Here is a 20,203-nt window from a genome sequence, read left to right as displayed (position 1 = left end):
TCTAGTTGTGATTGTAAAGAAAAGTGAAATAAGGAAGTCACATGATTATCACTGCAAATACAGCTGCCGTATCCTTCCGATGAGAGCCCACCTGAGTATGCTCTTACAGGAAGGAGCTCTTACAGGGAACAACAGTAGGAATAATTCACTTTGAGAACTTTATTTTTGACTTCCATATCCCTTCAATATATAGATTCTTTTAGAATCCGATACTTTTACAGATTTCACTTAACCCTTTGAGTGCTAAGCACTTTCCCCCCTGGGTGCTAAGATTTTTTTAAGGTTTTTTTTTTTGTTTTGTTTTTTGAACAAACATTTTTGAACTTTTTTTTTTCCAGACCCCCAAGACTTACAATTGGGAAGGTTAGGCGATTACCATTCCAATGGTGAGTCTTGGGGGTCTGTAGCTGCTTATATGCCTGAGATACAGACAGCCCCCTGCTCCTATACTTAACATTGTTAAGTATAAATAAAGTTGCGGGGTGACATCATCACGTTATTGCGCGTGACATCAACGCGCAAAACGGGAAGCTCCGGCGATGCCTGTCACTCTACAGGCACGGTTGCCGGGGTAGGAGCGGGTGGGAGCCCCCAGATCTCCCTCAAGGTGGGAGAGTGCTAGTGACGGCTCTGAGCCGTCATTAGCACCAGAGTGGGAAACTCTGATGGCTCAGAGCCGTCATTAGCACTCGAAGGGTTAAAGGGATACTAAACCCATTTTTTTCTTTCATGATTCAGATAGAGCAGGAGAAACTTTCTAACTTACTCCTATTATCAATATTTCTTCGTTCTCTTGGTATCTTTATTTGAAAAAGCCTGAATGTAAAGCTTAGGAGCTGGCCCATTTTAGGTTCAGAACCCTGGATGGTGCTTGCTTATTGGTGGGTGCATTTATCCACCGATAAGCAAGTGCAACCCAGGTGCTGAACCAAAAATGGGCCGGTTCCCATGTTTTGAATTCCTGCTTTTCAAAGATAGCAAGAGAACAAAGAAAAATTGATACTAGGCGTAAATTAGAAAATTGTTGCTCTATCTGAATCATGAAAGAAAAACAATTGGGTTTAGTGTCCCTTTAATAAACACATTTATGGATGGGACATTTCAATACATTCTCATGCAAACAATGATCAGCTCAGAGTCGTGGCGGCATTTGAGGAAGCAAACTTAGGTTTAAGCGAGCAAAACTGCACTTTCTGATGTGAAAATGAGATTTATACCATTAAGTATTTATTTCTGTAGCTCAATGTATTCTCAGTACAAATAACTGTACTTTGTCTGAGAGAAGGCTTGCTAGATTATCAGAAGCTACAAATATATTTATAAATCATTTAACTATACTGCCAGTCAGGGACAGAAACACACAGCTGCAACCAAAAAAGTGATTTACAAAAGAATAGAAATCAGCATAACAAAGTGAAGTGCATCAATCCTGTGTCTGTTGTAAGGTTGTAATGAATGACTACAGCTTCACAAATGAACAAATCTTACGTTTATTTCCTAGACATACAAGGACGTACATAGTTTGTCTTGTAGCTGAAATAAAAAGATGCAGGTTACAGGTAAGTATGTTGTGCGAGAAATTGTTATCTTTCATGTTTAACTTTTTTATACAACTATCTCAAGATTGCTGTCTAGGAAATATGAGCTTTTGTCAATAATGTGATAGTTAAAGGGACATAATACTCATATGCTAAATCACTTGAAACTGGTGCAGTATAACTGTAAAAAGCTGACAGGAAAATATCACCTGAGCATCTCTATGTAAAAAAGGAAGATATTTTACCTCACAATCTCCTCAGCTCAGCAGAGTAAGTTCTGTGTAAAAAGTTATACTCAGCTGCTCCCAGCTGCAGGTAAACAAATTTAAAAAAATGAAGAAATGAACAGCAGCCAATCAGCATCAGCAGTGCTGAGGTCATGAACTCTTACTGTGATCTCATGAGATTTCACTTAACTCTCATGAGATTTCATAGTAAGCTTCCTTTACCTGATTGGTGAAATAATATGAGAGTGCACGATGCTAGTCCCTTCAGATGTCCCAGGACAAACACACTAAAATGCTGCTTAGAAATCCTTTACAATGGGAGGTGGCTACTGAGGAACTTTTGAGGTAAAATATCTTTCTTTTTTACATAAAGATGTTCAGGTGATATTTTCTAATCAGCTTTTTACAGCTATGCTGCATCACTTTCAAGTGTTTAAACATTTGGGTATTATGGCCCTTTAAGTACTTTTTATCCATTAATGCGGCTTCGTGTTATGGGCACACTGCTATATGACTATCAGACTTTTAATTGTAATATATAAATACTCTGCTTTATTGAGAGCTCACAAGGTCACCTGCCAGGAAGCAGTGAGATAATTCAGAGCATCACACTTACAAATCAACCCCTTCATAAGCAGAACAGTTGGGTAGACACTACCAAATCAAGTGCCACAAATGTCATTTAGTACAGATTTGTTGCCTTGATGGTCTTCTCAGCTGTCTCTCATTGTGCAGTATTCACTATGCAAGTGCTTAAGCTGGCAAAACTGAGATAAAACGAAGAGCTTGTTTACCTCAGGTGAGGAGGAGCTGTATCAGCTCATTGGTGAGGGTGTAACGTTTGTTGTTCCAATGAAAATGAGTCGGAGGGTCACCAGTAGTATTATTAGAGCTATATTCAAAGAATGGACTAAGCTCAAAAGCAAGAGATGACTTCACAAGTCCTACACTGCCACATTTATCAGGGGCTGGGTGGTACACCCGTCCGTTCTCTGGCAGCATCAAAAGTTTCTCTGGCTCAAATCTCACAGCAAGTTTATCTCCTCCCCCACAATAGGAGAGGTGCTGGATTTCAATGCTTGGGTCAGACAGGAGATGAGTGAACACAATGGGACGGTCATCACATCGAATAAAATTCCTCTCCCTACCACAGGGTGATATGTACGGGAAGTCCTCATATCGGCCAGTTTGGTTTTTTCTCACTTGCTTGAAGAAAAATACAAGGAACTGCTTATCTGTAAGAAGACATTAATAATTGTAAGCTAATAAACAGGCTGTGCACATAAATAGTTGAAAACAGATAAGATATAATCATGTTTTTTTTGTTGCTTTTGCCAGTACCATTGCAGGTTGAAGAACATCTCTGGTATTGCACATGCAATTAAAACATATAAATAAAGGCAACACACTCTGAATACTCTAAACCATTAGAATTATGTGAAGCCGGGAGTGGAGGTATACTGCCTTAAATGGAAATTTGAGTCAATAGTTTTTTTTAATAGGTGTTGCATATACAATTGCATATTCAGAATATTTAAAATAAACACTTAATAAGAATTGTCTGGGAACAAGCATTCATCTATTTACTGTAAAAAAACAAAAATGTATGCTTACCTGATAAATTAATTTCTTTCATGGTGGTGAGTGTCCACCATCCATTACGCATGGGATTCAATTCCTGGCCACTAGGAGGAGGCAAAGATTCCCCAAACTTTCATGAGCACTTCATCCCTCCCACCTCACTGGTATGCCAATTGTATGTATAGCCAAGCAAGCAGAAGAAGAGAATAAAAAGGTGTGAAAAGACAAAAGCAGAAAAATAGAGGTGCAATTGTGAAACTGCCTACAGAATGCAATTGTTTAATATTTATTGGTCTTGTGGACCCTGAAAGAAATGAATTTATCGGGTAAGCATAAATTGTTTTCTTTCATAAGTTGGTGAGAGTTCACAATCCATTACGCATGGGAACTGCCTGGAGAACTCTCCTACAAAAGGCTGACTAGGATGAAGCAAAAATGTCAAAACAGTAGAATTTAGTAAATGTATTTAAGGATGACAATGTTGCTACCTCGCAATTTTTTTTAACTAAAGCCTCATTTCTGAAAGCACAGGAAGTAGAAACAGGTCTGGTAGAGTGGGCCGTAATGCGTTTTGGAGAAATAGGCCTTGTAAAACAAATTTCAGCCAAGAAGCTAATGACTGATAAAGGACTGCCTAAAATGTTTGGTAGCTTGTAGATACAATTGTAAAGCTCTTACTGCATCCAAATTATGAAGTCTTTCTTTTGAATTTTGAGGATTAGGACAAAGAGAAGGAACAACAATCTCCTGACTGATATCAGAAGAGCCTACCTTTGCTTTAAGAACAAATTTGGATTACTTACTAACTTTATCTTGGTGGGGAAAAAAAGAGAATAACAATAAAGAGCTGATAACTCAGACAATCTTCTAGCTGATGAAATTGCCAGAAGGAATAAAACCTTCCAAGAAAGATACTTTATGTCCAAATAATGCATTGGTTGGAAGGGAGAAACTAAAAAACATATGGTGATATGGTGAGTCCACGGAATCATCAATTAATAGTGGGGGATATCACTCCTGGCCAGCAGGAGGAGGCAAAGAGCACTACAGCAAAGCTGCTATATATGTCACTTCCATTACCCATAATCCTCAGTCAAATAGGCCTAAGGAAAAATGGAAAAAGAAGATAACACAAAACTGTAGAGGTGCCTGAGGTTTTAGAAAAAGTAACTGTCTTAAATAAAGGGTGGGGCCGTGGACTCACCATATCCGGAAATAAATTTATCAGGTAAGCATAAATTATGTTTTCTTTCCTAATATATGGTGAGTCCACAGAATCATCAATTACTAGTGGGAATCAATACCTAAGCTAGAGGACACAAATGATAAGGGAGGGAAACAACAGGTAGACCTAAACAGAAGGCACCACCACTTGAAGAACCCTTCTCCCAAAAGAAGCCTCAGCTGAGGCAAAAGTATCAAATTTATAAAACTTTGAAAAAGTATGCAAAGAGGGCCAAGTTGCAGCCTTGCAAATCTGTTCCACAGAAGTTTCATTTTTAAATGCCCAGGAAGAAGAAACAGCCCTCATGGATTGACCAGTGATTCTCTCAGGAAGTTGCTGTCCAGCAGTCTCATAGGTCAAACGAATAATACTCCTTAGCCAAAGAGAAGTAGCCGTAGCTTTCTGACACTTGCGCTTCCCGGAAAAACAAACAAACAAAGCAAAAGATTGACAAAAGTCCTTATTCGCCTGAAGATAGAACTTCAATGCACGCACAACATCTAGGTTGTGCAACAAACGCTCCTTAAGTGAAGAAGGATTAGGACACAAAGAAGGAACCACAATCTCCTGATTAATATTCTTGTTTGAAACAACCTTAGGTAGGAAACCTAATTTAGTACGTAGAACCACCTTATCAGAATGAAAAATAAGATAAGGAGAATCAAACTGCAGAGCCGAGAGTTCCAAAACTCTCCAAGCAGAAGAAATAGCAACAAGAAACAAAACCTTCCAAGATAACATCTTGATATCTAAGGAATGCATAGGTTCAAACGGAGCCCGCTGTAAAACACTAAGAACAAGGTTAAGACTCCAGGGAGGAGTTACAGGCTTAAACACAGGCCTAATCCTAACCAAGGCCTGACAAAAAGATTGCACGTCTGGCACATCCGCCAAACGCTTATGCAACAAAATAGACAATGCAGAAATCTGACCTTTCAGACTACTAGCTGACAAACCCTTCTCCAGACCCTCCAGGAGAAAAAAAGACAAAATCCTAGGTATCCTGACTCTACTCCAAGAGCAGCCTCTGGATTCACACCAATACAGATATTTACGTCATATCTTATAGTAAATCTTTCTTGTCACAGGCTTACGAGCCTGAATCATGTTCTCAATGACCGACTCTGAAAACCCACGCTTAGACAGAATCAAGCGTTCAATCTCCAAGCAGTCAGCTTCAGAGAGAAGAGATTTGGATGAAGAAAAGGACCCTGAAGTAGAAGGTCCTTCCTCAGAGGGAGTCTCTACAGAGGAAGAGACGACATTTCCACTAGATCTGCATACCAGATCCTGCAAGGCCACGCCAGGGCTATGAGAATCACAGACACCCTCTCCTGCTTGATCCGAGCAAGGACTCTTGGAAGGGGAGCGGACAGAGGAAATATGTATGCTAGACTGAAATTCCAAGGGACCGCCAGAGCATCTATCAATAAAGCCTGTGGATCCCTTGACCTCGAGCCATACATCAGAAGCTTGGCATTCTGCCAAGAAGCCATGAGATCCAGTTCTGGCTGCCCCCAATTGAGGATTAAACTCCAACTCCCCCGGATGAAAGGTCTGTTGGCTCAGAAAATCTGCCTCCCAATTGTCCACTCCTGGGATGTGGATCAAAGAAAGACAACAGTTGTGAGACTCCGCCCACTGGATTATCCGGGCCACCTCTGTCATGGCCAAGGAACTCTGAGTTCCCCCCTGGTGTATTCTTTCTATCTTGAGGAAGAAACGTTCCCTTTCCTCCTGTGATATCTGAAACAATTTCAGCCAAACCAGGCCTAAACAAGGTCTTACCCTTGTAGGGAATAGCTAATAACTTAGACTTAGAAGAAACATCTGCAGAACAGGATTTAAACCAAAGGGCTCTGCGAACTAGAACCGCAAAGCCAGACATTTTTCCTCCCAGTTTCATGACCTGTAAGGAAGCATCCGTAATAAAGGAATTGGCTAATTTAAGAGCCTTAATCCTGTCCTGGATCTCCTCAAGAGGAGTATCTGTCTGAATAAAATCAGACAAAGCATCAAACCAGTAAGCTGAAGTAGCAATACACACCACAGGCTGCCATTGAAGACCTTGGTGAACATACATTTTCTTTAATAATGCCTCCAATTTCTTATCTATTGGATCCTTAAAAAAACATCTATCCTCTATGGGAATAGTGGTCCTCTTAGCCAAAGTGGAAATAGCTCCTTCTACCTTAGGAACCGTTTGCCACAACTCCTTAATAGAGTTAGCTATAGGAAACATTTTCTTAAAAATATGAGATAGAGAAAAAGGAATACCAGGTCTCTCCCACTCCCGTGCAATAATCTCAGAAGCACGGTCTGGAAAAGGAAATACCTCCACCAAAGAGGGAACATCAAAATACTTGTTCAGCTTACTAAACTTCTTAGGGTTAATAACGATAGAAGTATCAGAGTCATCCAAGGTAGCCCAAACCTCCTTAAGTAACAAGCAGAGGTGTTCCAGCTTGAATCTGAAGGACACAACTTCAGCATCAGTAGAAGGAATTATACTGCTTGAATCCGAAATTTCACCCTCAGATGCACCCGAAGAATCTTCACCTCAGACTTCTGAGAGGAAATAATTTGTTAGCCACCTCAGGATCAGAAACCTTACTTACTGTTTCTTTAAATTTCCTTTTGCTTTTTCCCTGCAGCATGGGAAAAGCAGACAGCGCCTCAGATACCACAGAAGATACCTGAGCAGCAATATCTTGGAGCATGAGAGGAAACGGAGAGCACTGCATGTACAGATGAATAGGATTGGGACGCTAGAGGAGAAAGCTGCTGCACATCTGAAACAGGAGGCTCCTGAACAGCATCCACCTTAGCTAATGATAGCTCAGATTTCAAAAAGTCTATTTCTATAAGCTAAAGTTCTTTCACTACATGAAGAACAAAAAAGGTACTGGGGGTTCCACCTGGGCATCAAAACGTAAGCTACAGGTAACATCCTGCACAGCCTCCTGATCCATAGAACAATATATATATATATATATATATATTTATTTATTTTTATTTTTTTACTTTTTTCCCCCATCTTTTAACAAAAGGATATAGTACAGAACCAAAAAACGTTCTTAAATAAATGTTCCCTTTAAATTTACCAAATCAGGAAAACCTACCACAGGCAACACTCTACACCTCAGCAGAATTACTGAGTGCCCTACCTGTCCTGCAACCTGCAGCAAACTGAGGAAAAAAACGATCCTGTTTACAATACAGAGAAGCAAAAACAGCAAAAAGCCTTCTAAACAGCAGAGCCATCTGAAATATGTGCACCTCACTCTTACAGGAAGTGAAGAAAAACGCCCAAAAAACTGACATCACAGAATCAGAACCTCCCTAAAAGGGGGGTCCTACAGCTGACAAAATAGCCATTTTTTTTTAACAACTTTCTTGAAAACAGGCTTTTAAACAAACAATAAAACCCCCCAGAAACGTACATAATCCGTTACTAAAAACGGATCCTCACTGAGCCATCAATAAAGTAAATAACACCTCACACTAACAGTGCCTGAAAAAACTGCCATAAAAACCTGCACCCTGAGAGGAATAATAAAAAATGTCCCCCTGCAACATTTCAGCAAAATAAGTGCCACATTTTCCCTGTTACATAGAAAAATAAATCTGGCACTTTCCTTAATATTTATCTGTCTGGCAGTAGGACAGCTCACCTGGTTTGAGAGGATGCCATCCCTCACATGGACCTGTGGAAATACAAAAAGACTGAGTAAACTTACTCAGGCTATCTAAATAGGGCAGCAAAAATGTTTTGGGAAAACACAGTGAGGACTGTACCCCACAAGTTCCCAATTGCTTAAAAGCCACCACTGTCCTACTGAAGACACTGACATGGGCTAAGGCTAGAAAAAGATCAGAGCATAGATCAGACACCAAAACTTCACCTCCTCCTTGCACCGCAATCAAAGAGAATGACTGGGGATTATGGGTAAGGGAAGTTACATATATAGCAGCTTTGCTGTAGTGCTCTTTGCCTCCTCCTGCTGGCCAGGAGTGATATTCCCCACTAGTAATTGATGATTCTGTGGACTCACAATATCTTAAGAAAGAAAACAAATTTAGATTCCAAGGAGGAGAAATAGGTTTACTTTGTGGGCGGACCTAAATAAAATTTTGAAAGTCAGGTAATTTTGCAAATTTCTTGTGAAATAGAAAAGACAAAGTAGTAACCTTTATCTAAACCCTCTTGTAAAAATTTAAGAATCTTATGGAATCTAAAAGAATGTCAACTGAAACCATGCTTCACACACCAAACAGAAAATCCTTCCAAATCTTGTAATACATCTTTCTAGTAACTGTCTTTCTAGCCTGAATTAAGGTTTCTACAACCTTATCTGTGAAACCTCTCATTCTCCAAGCCTTCACGTTGAAAGATCCTGATAAAAGGGGCCTTGAGAAAAAAAGATCATGTGTTTAAGGAAGAGGCCAAGGAGGATAGCCGGATAACAAATTATGCTAACCTGATAATTTAATTTCCATCAAGGGGAGGAGAGTCCACGGCTTCATTCATTACTGTTGGGAATTAAGAACCTGGCGACCAGGAGGAGGCAAAGACACCCCAGCCAAAGGATTGAATACCTCCCCCACTTCCCTCATCCCCCAGTCATTCTGCAGAGGGAACAAGGAACAGTAGGAGAAATATCAGTGTATAAATGGTGCCAGATGAGTAATTAAATTTAGGTCTGCCCATCGGAGATACGGGTGGGAGCCGTGGACTTTCCTCCCCTGGATGGAACTGAATTATCAGGTAAGCATAATGTATGTTTTCCATCTAAAGGGGAGGAGAGTCCATGGCTTCATTGATTACTGTTGGGAACATATACCCAAGCTCTAGAGGACACTGAATGAAGTCGGGAGGGTAAAAGGCGGACCCTAATCTGAGGACACCACAGCCTGCAAAACAGCAAACAGCTTCCACAGAAGCAAAAGCGTCAAACTTGTAAAACTTTGTAAAAGTGTGTAAGGAGGATCAGGTAGCCGCCTTACAAATTTGCTGCATCGAGGCCTCATTCTTGAGGGCCCAAGATGAAGCCACAGCTCTAGTTGAATGAGCAGTGATCCTCTGAGGAGGCTTATGTCCTGCTGTCTCATAGGCCAAGAGAATCAAGCTCCTCAACCAAAAGGACAAAGAAGTAGAAGAGGCCCTCTGCCCCTTGCGTTTCCCTGAATACACCACAAAAACAGAATTTATGCTTACCTGATAAATTTCTTTCTTTTGCGATGTACCGAGTCCACAGATTCATCCTAACTTGTGGGATATTGTCCTTCCTGACAGGAAGTAGCAAAGAGAGCACCACAGCAGAGCTGTCTATATAGCTCCCCCCTTAACTCCACCCCCCAGTCATTCGACCGAAGGCCAAGGAAGAAAAGGAGAAACTATAAGGTGCAGAGGTGACTGAAGTTTACATAAAAAATACTATCTGTCTTGAATAGACAGGGCGGGCCGTGGACTCGGTACACCGCAAAAGAAAGAAATTTATCAGGTAAGCATAAATTCTGTTTTCTTTTGCAAGATGTACTGAGTCCACGGATACATCCTAACTTGTGGGATACCAATACCAGAGCTTTAGGACACGGATGAAGGGAGGGACAAGACAGGAACCTAAACGGAAGGCACCACTGCTTGCAAAACCTTTCTCCCAAAAATAGCCTCCGAAGAAGCAAAAGTATCAAATTTGGAAAAGGTATGAAGCGAAGACCAAGTCGCAGCCTTATAAATCTGTTCAACAGAAGCATAATTTTTAAAAGCCCATGTGGAAACCACCGCTCTAGTGGAGTGAGCTGTAATTTTTTCAGGAGACTGCTGTCCAGCAGTCTCATAATCCAAATGGATGATGCTTTTCAGCCAAAAGGAAAGAGAGGTAGCCGTAGCCTTTTTACCTCTACGCTTTCCAGCATAGACAACAAACAAAGAAGATGATTGTCGAAAATCTTTGGTTGCCTGCAAATAAAACTTCAAGGCATGAACCACGTCCAAGTTGTGCAACAGACGGTCCTTCTTAGAAGGAGGATTAGGACACAGAGAAGGAACAACAATTTCCTGATTGATATTCCTGTTAGAAACAACCTTAGGGAGGAACCCAGGTTTGGTACGCAAAACCACCTTATCAGCATGGAAAACAAGATAAGGCGAGTTACATTGTAATGCAGATATTTCAGAAACTCTTCGAGATGAAAAGATAGCAACTAGAAACAGAACTTTCCAAGATAGAAGCTTAATATCTATGGAATGCATGGGTTCAAACGGAACCCCCTGAAGAACTTTAAGAACTAAATTGAGACTCCATGGTGGAACAACAGGTTTAAACACAGGCTTAATTCTAACTAAAGCCTGACAAAAAGCCCGAATGTCTTGGACATCTGCCAGACGCTTGTGCAACAGAATAGACAAAGCAGATATCTGTCCCTTTAAGGAATTAGCGGACAATCCTTTCTCCAATCCTTCTTGGAGAAAAGACAAAATCCTAGGAATCCTGATCTTACTCCATGAGTAGCCTTTGGATTCACACCAAAAAATATATTTACGCCATATCTTATGATAGATCTTCCTGGTGACAGGCTTTCGAGCCTGAATCAAGGTATCTATGACCAATTCAGAGAAACCCCGCTTTGATAAAATCAAGCGTTCAATCTCCAAGCAGTCAGTTGCAGAGAAATTAGATTTGGATCAAATTCACATAACAAACTGAGTGCCCACAAAAAATTAACCCTTTATGCAAGCTAGTAAAAACCTCTGATAACACTAGGATTACTGCTTACCCTTCCCCTAATGGGGACACTGTCAGCCTTTCTGAGTTAAAACAGTCTCTGCAGAAAATATGACTGAACATACCTCATTGCTGTATAGCAAGAAACCGTTCCTCACACTGAAGTTTTCCTGTACTCCTCAGCTCATGTGGGAACAGCAGTGGACCTTAGTTACAAATGCTAAGATCATCATCCTCCAGGCAGAAATCTTCATCTATGTCCTGCGTGAGAGTAAATAGTACAACACTGGTACCATTTAAAAATAACAAACACTTGATTGAAGATAAAATAAAACTAACAGTTTAACACCTCTTCTCTTTACTCTTCCTGCTTAGAACCAGCAAAGAGAATGACTGGGGGGTGGAGTTAAGGGGGGAGCTATATAGACAGCTCTGCTGTGGTGCTCTCTTTGCTACTCCCTATCAGGAAGGACAATATCCCACAAGTTAGGATGAATCCGTGGACTCGCTACATCTTGCAAAAGAAAAGAGATGTAGACTGTCTGAAATCCTTCGTAGCCTGAAGATAGAACTTTAAGGCACGAATGACGTCCAGGTTATGAAGTAACCTCTCCTTAGAAGAAGAAGGGTTAGGACACAAAGAAGGAACCACTATTTCCTGATTGATGTTACGGTTAGACACCACCTTGGGAAGAAACCCCAAACCAGTGCGAAGTACAGCCTTATGCGCATGAAAAACCAGATACGGAGGCTCACATTGCAAGGCAGCCAGTTCAGATACTCTGTGTGCCGATGCAATAGCCAACAGGAAGAGAACCTGCCAGGACAGAATCTTAATGTCAACGGAATGCATAGGCTCAAACGGAACCTTCTGCAATACCTTAAGGTCCAAGTTTAAGCTCCATGGAGGAGCAGACTGTCTAAAGACAGGCCTGATTCTAGACAGAGCCTGAACAAAAGATTGAATGTGAGGGAACTCAGCGAGTCTCCTATGCAACAAGATGGATAATGCCGAAATCTGTCCCTTTTCAGGAACTGGCGGCAAGACCCTTCTCCAAACCGACTTGGAGAAAGGACAGAATCCTGGATACCTTCACCTTGTGCCAAGGATATCCATGCTTCTCACACCAGGACAAGTAAGTCCTCCACACCTTATGGTAGATGCGACGAGTGACTGGCTTCCTTGCTTTAACTACAGTATCTATCACACTTTCAGAAAAGCCTCCAATCTCCACGCAGTCAGCCTCAGATAATTTAGATTCCGATGTTGAAAAGGGCCCTGTTCCAGCAGATCCCTGCGACAGGGTAACCTACACGGCGGAGAGGATGACATCCCCACCAGATCCGCAAACCACGTCCTTCGCGGCCACGATGGAGCAATCAGAATGGCCAAAGCTTGCTCCTGTTTGATGCGTGCCACTAGACAAGGTAGAAGTGGTAAAGGTGGAAAAATGTAAGCTAGGCTGAACCCTCAAGGTACCGCTAATGGCATCTATCAGTTCTGCCTGGGGATCCCTGGACCTCAACCCGTATCGGGGTAGCTTGCAATTGAGTCTGGATGCCATGAGATCTATCTCTGGCGTTCCCCATCTGAGAAAAATCTCCGCAAACACCTCGGGTGAAGAGACCATTCCCCCGGATGGAAGGATTGCCTGCTGAGAAAGTCCGCTTCCCAGTTGTCCACACCTGGAATGTGAATCGCTGAGAGTGAGCAGCTGTGGGACTCCGCCCCCTCCAAGACCTAAGACACCTTCCTCATTGCTAGGGAGCTCTTTGTACCCCCCTGATAGTTGATGTAAGCCACCGAGGTAAAGTTGTCAGTCTGGAATCTGATGAAACTGAACGACCCCAGAGAAGGCCATGCCTTCAGAGCACTGTAGATTGCACAGAGTTCCAGAATATTTATCGGAAGGAGAGAATCATCCTGGGACCATTATCCTTGTGCCATCCTGGCACCCCAAACAGCTCCCCATCCTGCCAGACTGGCATCCGTGGTCACAATCTCCCAGGACGGTCTCAAGAAGGATGTTCCCATGGACAGTTGCTACGGACTGATCCACTAAGAGAGGGAGTTCTGAGTCCAAGTCTCCATAGATATCTGCTGTGATAGATCTAAATGATCACCGTTCCACTGTCTCAACATGCACAATTGAAGAGGTCTGAGATGGAACCTGTCGAATGGGATGACGTCTATGCTTGAAACCATGAGTCGGATCACCTCCATACAATGAGCCACCGAGGGGCTTGAGGAGGACTGAAGGGCAAGACAAGAGGACGCAATCTTCCTGTGTCGACGGTCTGTGAGAAATATTTTCATGGACATAGAGTTGTTTTTGTTTTTTGGTGATGTCTCACATTAAAGGCTATTGAAACTTATACTTTGGTGCTGCTACTTTTTTGTTTGCTGCTTAGATTTGGGATATGTGCATGGACCCCTGTAGCGTGCACCTAATACTTTGCAGTGAGTGCTGGCCTACCTCCTATTCCTCTTGAACTAGGGGCAGGATAGATCTGATCATTTTCATTTTGAACGATGGAACACTCAGAAACTTGTTTAAATGCTTTAGGTCCAGAATCGGGCGGAACGTGCTCTCCTTCTTTGGAAGGGAATAGTTGTCCGCTTCCCGAGCATAGAGATAGCACAATCCACCTTAGGGACTGTACCCCACAGCTCAAGCTGATAGTCTGAAATGGGAACAGTTTCTTAAAGGAAGAAGAAGGGGAAAAGGAAGAACCTAATTGCTCCCATTCATTCTTAATAATATTAGCCATCTTAACGGGAACCGGAAAAGTCTGAGGTACTACCCTGTCCTCGTATACCTTATCTAGCTTAGGAATTGAAGGTTCCTCCGGAATCTTAGGCTCCAGAACCTCCAGAGTAGCAAGCACCTGCCTCAGCAAAAAGCGCAAATTCTCCATCCTAAACCTAAAATCAGGCTCCTCCGCAGCCGGAGGTTTTAGATGACACGGACTCTGACCCAAAAGGGGCCTCCTCCGAAGAGTCGTAGTGGGCTGCGTCATCGTATAATGCCTCTGGGATTTCTGTCGGCGTAGACAACACCTGGGCCGGGCCGCCATGATACACCCTACGTTTGCGCTTAGCAGAACGTGGTAAGGCATGGATCACTTTCGAAACCGCCAATTCCAGGTGGTCCGCAAAGTCTGACAGCAAACGAATCTCTCCCGAAGGAGTAACAGTTGCATATGCATGGGACGAGGAAGGTGGACGCTCAGTAGTACTAGACATCTGTTTACTAGACATCAGTAGTACTAGACATCTGTTTACACCACCTCCAAGGACCCGGACTACAGAAACTGTTTTGTCTCCTGCGCCGCTGATCAACAGAGGAAGAGAGTAGGCAGACCCAGTCACATGGAATACCTGGCAGGACCGCCCGCTACTGCACTAAGGAGAAAACGCGCCAAAAAGGACAGCGTAATTCTCCCGATAGTAATCTAAAAGTTCCACACATTGCTAGAGCCTCATCTAGCACATAACGCAACAATGACACAATAAACAATATCATGTATAAACCCCCCTGTTCAATAATCCCCTTTCCAGGAATATTAACCCTTGAATCTTTAAAGATAAAAGGGGTCACACACTGTGACCCTGTCTTCCGTGTTATCATTATGAATAAAAAATGAAACAATCTTACCAGAATCTACGCTGTGGAACAGGAACACGGCCCTTCAAGTGTGACAGGTTAGTAGCCTCGCTCCTGACATGGACTTGAGTGCAGAAAGCAGGCAGCGAAACTCGTCAACGCTGATTGCTTGTGGAGCTGTTAATATGAGTCGGGATAGTTTCGCAGACTCTCCCTGCATCTCCGTACTCTAACTTTCATCCAAGCTCTCACTGAGAGGCTGACAGGACTATTTAAAACTCCAGTCCCAATACGAAGAGTACTACCCTCCATAAGAGACTACTCCAAATCCTCGGCACTTCTCTGCCATCCTCCTGTGACGAAAGGCAAAGAATGACTGGGGGATGAGGGAAGTGGGGGAGGTATTTAAGCCTTTGGCTAGGGTGTCTTTGCCTCCTCCTGGTGGCCAGGCCCTTAATTCCCAACAGTTATGAATGAAGCCGTGGACTCTCCTCCCCTTTAAATGGAAATCAGATTTAGATCCGTGAACCAAGTGGCCAAGCTGGAGCAATGAAAATGACCGATTGCTCTTGTTTGACCTGTGATACTACTCTAATTAGAATAACTGGAGGAAAAAGGTAAGATAGTTTAAAAGGACCAAGTAGCTGCTAGAGCATCCACTGACTCCACTTGAGGATCTCTGGATCTTGCAAAATATATGGGAATATTTTGTTCAAACGAGAATCCATTAGGTCTATCTTTGGAAAACCTGCTTCGTCCGAAGACGAGAAAATAGTAAGAGGAAAAACCCCAATGACACTGACTCGCAGCTAGTCCAGAAGCCAAACTAGAAATGGACTCGACTGAGCCAACAGTCCTCCAGGAGACACCGTCGCCCAACAAAGAGTCCCCCACCGCTCATCTCCACAAATGAAGGAGACACCAGCCGAAACCCCCAAGGGAACAAGGCAAAGGAGAACCAAGGAAACCAAAAGGTCCCCTAATACAAAAGAACACCTCCACAAGTGAGCCCAGCTCACAGAGACCCAAAGGGGCTCAAACAGGGAAAGGAGGCCACGTCTATACCAAGCGAAAACCGGGATAAGACCGAGCACAGAGACAGAACAGACGTCTCTCCAATAGCCTGCAAGCACGGAATGCAAATGAAGAGGCAAAGTCCTCCCAGTGTCTGGCCATAGAATACCAAAGTATTCGACCATGAAAAAGTGTGTAATACACCCAGGTGAAAAACTCCAAGTTTGAGAACACCGAGTCCGCAACAGGACGACACAGAGGGTACTTGCGGGGAAGAAGCAGTCAAGCAAGAAACAGACTGCAAAGGCGACCCCCAGACAGAGGGCACGTTCCAGGCAACCTAAATTGCCGGACCTACACACAGGTCCCTGAACACAAAACCTCAATCGAGGCCCACCGAGAAGAGTATACCATCAGAACCCGAAGGAAAAGTAAACCCTCAGCTAATCAATAAAGCAAGTTGAAAGGAAAATCTATACCCTAGCAGACTAAGCTAACAGGATTGACTCAACAAAGCTCACATATCCAGAGGAGACTGCGCAAACGCAGTTTCTTAGACCGCTCGGCCACCCTGACCTGCAGACCCACACTCAGCTGGACCAACTCAGCCTCCGGGATCCAAGACAGGGAAACAAAAGAATCCCGAAACCGGTACAGGAATGAGCGTAAGGATAGCACAGCCATCCTCACAGAGCACAAGTTCAACCCGACTCTGAAACAGACAACAAGGCCATAGACCTAATGATCTATCAAAATAAAGGCCCAATAAGTCTGCTTAGAGACAGCAAGACCCCCGGGGGAAGCAATCCCACCTTTCTGCCTCTCATCCAGGAGAAGCCCCAAGTAAGGCGGAGGAGACTATCCCCAAAAGAAAAGGGATGACGCCGGAAGGGCAGCAACTGCCAAGGCCCGAAGTCACCGGCTAATAGGAAGAGAAATTCCCAACACAGATGTCCTAGAAAAGGACCCCCCTACAAGTAGCTTGCCAAGCAGAGGCGCAGCCAACCCATTCGCCGGAACACTGACCAGGGGAATGCAACCCTAAGGCGCAACAGAAATTTGACATCCAACGCCAGCATCTGGGTATGAACCAATCACCCTTGAGGCTCAAGCCTAACGGCTAACCACCAGATGACATGGGTCACTCTGTGGCAAAGAGTAAAAAATACTTCGAAATCCTGGTCAACCATGACCAGGTTATGTAGATAGAGCGAGGACATAGCTCCAGTTCCCACTACCGTGGAACACTCTGACCAGCTCTGAGATCCAAGAATCCAAAACCACCCAAGACTGGGTCAGGAAAAAGGCCAAGCGAAGCTTCAGCAACCGTAAATCTCAGGGAGAAAAACAGGTTTGGGCACCTAATAGTTCAGGCAAACCTTACCCTAGAACTAAACACCCCAACTGGCCAAAAAGCCAGACACAAGGATATGGATGCATATCCAGAGAATCCGGAGGCCCCGACCAAAAGGAAGGAACCACCCCTAGCTAAGTCCAACGCTCCAAGAAGCAAGGTTAGAAGTTGTATGAAGATACTTCTCAGAGCCTCAAGAAAACCAAGGGATACCTTGAGGTAAAAAAAATCCTACTAGAAGGACTAGACTCCCTATCACCTCCGCACAAGTAGAGGACATAAGGAAGAGAAAGGCACTAAGCCTACACAGCTCCGGAAAACCCAGAGCTAAACAAAGTCCCCGCAGGGAACAACCATCACCCGGAAGCAGAGATCCCTAAAAGGAGATCCACTCACCCAGAGGCATGGAAGAAGACCCAAAGGCCTCTTATAAGTCAGTCACGAGTAAGAGCTGCATTTAGATATACTAGAAACAGCTTATGCGTACACCTGCAAGGTGTCAAGAGCTGCAACAGGTTTCAAACTGCAAAGCTTCCGCATGCTAGACAGCTATCCTATACAAGCAATTGGATCAAGCCCAATCTAAAGTCCTAAAAAATGAAGGCCAAACCGCTCAATAGCGGAAAGAGGCATTAAGCCCTCCCACCCACCACCACATGGGGGAGGAAACTCTAAGTTCTGATGAAATCAGAAGTCAGATAGTGACGCAGCAGAAAAACTCCCCTGCCCGGTCATCTATGACTGAAGGCTATAAGGACTGAACAATCCTTCCCACCTCACAGACCCACAGGTCCTCTTGAATTCTTATTTGAACATGAAAAAGACAATGATAACCTGAGCACTTGGCGCTTCTACCGAACCAGCCGAGCGGAACAGCTCCACGTGTCTGAACAGCCGCAAGACTGAACGAACCCGACAGGACCAGCCTGCACCTAGGGTCCCAGCCGGCAAGCTGCGTAAATTCTCCCTCGTAGGGGAAAAAACAGAAAACAGACATTTTGAACAGAGGACTAACATGTCCAACAACTTCTGAAGAAGTAATAAAGACTATCAATCCCAGAAGGTTCCCAAAGGAAACAAAAACAAATTAAAGACATCCCATCGGATATAAATAAAATATAAGGCAACCCGGAGGTTAACGCCAAAAAAGACACAGACCTACCCGCAGGACCAGCCAAACAGAGCCCTATCACACAATCCTATCCTAATGAGGTGCACCATTCGAATTATCAGACTGAAATTCCCCGTATCTGGTAACGATAGGGTCATTCAATAACTGAAAAACATGTCTGAGCAACACGCGAAGGCGCGTAATCCTGTAACGGAAGGCACAACACTCAGGAACAGATACACCCACGGGGAACTGTAGAGGCCCTCCCCAAGGCAGAAGGCCCAGGACAATAGGGCACGAGCACATTCTCAAAGAAACATCTGGACTCTGCAGATGAACAATCGCCAACATTATATGAAAGCGAAAACGTGCTGCAACCTTCGGGGGAAACACATCACCCCGCATGGAGGAACCATAAACTGGGTTACCCACATGTGCAGAAGTATGATTTAGTAGGGAACTCGCCTCTCGGAGGACAGGACCCCCAGGGGCGGATGGCTCAGCAGTCCCTTGATTCCCTGAGCCCGAGGAACCAGGCATTCTGAAATGGCATACAGAACAAAACTGGTTGACAAGCGTCAACAAGGCCCCTCCGGATTCATTACCGGACACAGAATCTGAAATCAAAATAGTCTCAGTATCAGAATCCTCTGCAACTGAATCTGAAATTAACACAGTGTCAGCATCAGAATCCTCCATAACTGGATAGAGGATATTTAAATATGAACTAAAGTAGTGAAAACTAAAATTGCACCTGACGCCCCCAATGGCTGGGGCACTCACCACCTCCTATGACCAGACCCCTACAGACTAGAAATTTTTCTGCGCCACACGGTCGGGAATACAGAAATGGAACAACGGAACGTAGCCACGCCCGAACACAAGGTGAACCGTACAGTCCAAACAAGCGTGCCCAACCAAAAGGCCTTGTCACTTCCAAAGGCCTCAATGTTCCAACCATGAGCCCAGTAAACATTGCACATAAGCAGGTTGGATCACATAACAAACATGATTATAAACTCCACCTGTTCAATAACCCCCCTCAGGAGATATTAACCCTCGATTCCAAGATACTAAAAGAGACTCACTGAGACCCTTATGTATAGTTAGACCTGCAAGGTAGTAGCCTCTCGGGAAACATTCACATAACAATACATTGCAAATAAAGTAAAATGAAACGATCTTACCGGAATCTACGCCGTGGAACAGGAACACGGCCCTTCAAGTGTGACGGATAGTAGCAACGCCTCCGCCATGGACTCGAGAGAAGAAAGCAGGCAGCGAAGCGAAGTTCGACAATGCCGATTGCTTGTGGAGCTGTTAATATGAGTCGGGATGGTTTCGCAGAAAGAAACTCCCTGAATCTCCTGACTCTAACTTTTATCAAAGCCCTCACTGAGAGACTGACAGGACTACTTAAAACTCCTGTCCCATGCCGAAAAGTACTACCCACCATAAGAGACAAAAACAAAAATGAGAAATTCTGACACTTCTCTGCCATCCTCCTGGGACGAAAGGCAAAGAATGACTGGGGGATGAGGGGAGTAGGAGTATTTAAGCCTTTGGTTGGGTTGTCTTTGCCTCCTCCTGGTGGCCAGGTTCTTATTCCCAAAAGTAATGAATGTAGCTGTGGACTCTTCCCATTTAAGAAGAAAAGACTCTAATATGGGCAGAGTGGGCTGAGATAACTGTGTATACTAATCGAGGCAGATATAGACAAAAAAAAAAAAAATCTAGGATATAGTCCAAATATTTAAAGAATTACTAACTTTTTTTTTTTTGCTGTGCAAAACGGAACAAACATTTATCATTTCAAA

General features: G+C 43.6%; 1 protein-coding gene across 1 annotated transcript in view; it reads right to left on the bottom strand.

Moving 5' to 3' along the window:
• Positions 1 to 2,206: 2,206 nt before the first annotated feature.
• C5H8orf82 (chromosome 5 C8orf82 homolog) overlaps positions 2,207 to 20,203 on the bottom strand; it is a 307,838-nt gene continuing 289,841 nt past the window's right edge. The window contains exon 3 of the mRNA XM_053715435.1: positions 2,207 to 3,000. Coding sequence (XP_053571410.1) covers positions 2,561 to 3,000 — 440 coding nt within the window. The 3' untranslated portion in view covers positions 2,207 to 2,560. The remainder of the gene's footprint in view (positions 3,001 to 20,203) is intronic.

The sequence above is a fragment of the Bombina bombina genome, chromosome 5 (genome assembly GCF_027579735.1).
Source record: "Bombina bombina isolate aBomBom1 chromosome 5, aBomBom1.pri, whole genome shotgun sequence".
Taxonomy (NCBI): domain Eukaryota; kingdom Metazoa; phylum Chordata; class Amphibia; order Anura; family Bombinatoridae; genus Bombina; species Bombina bombina.
This window is presented reverse-complemented; position numbering and strand designations above follow the sequence as displayed.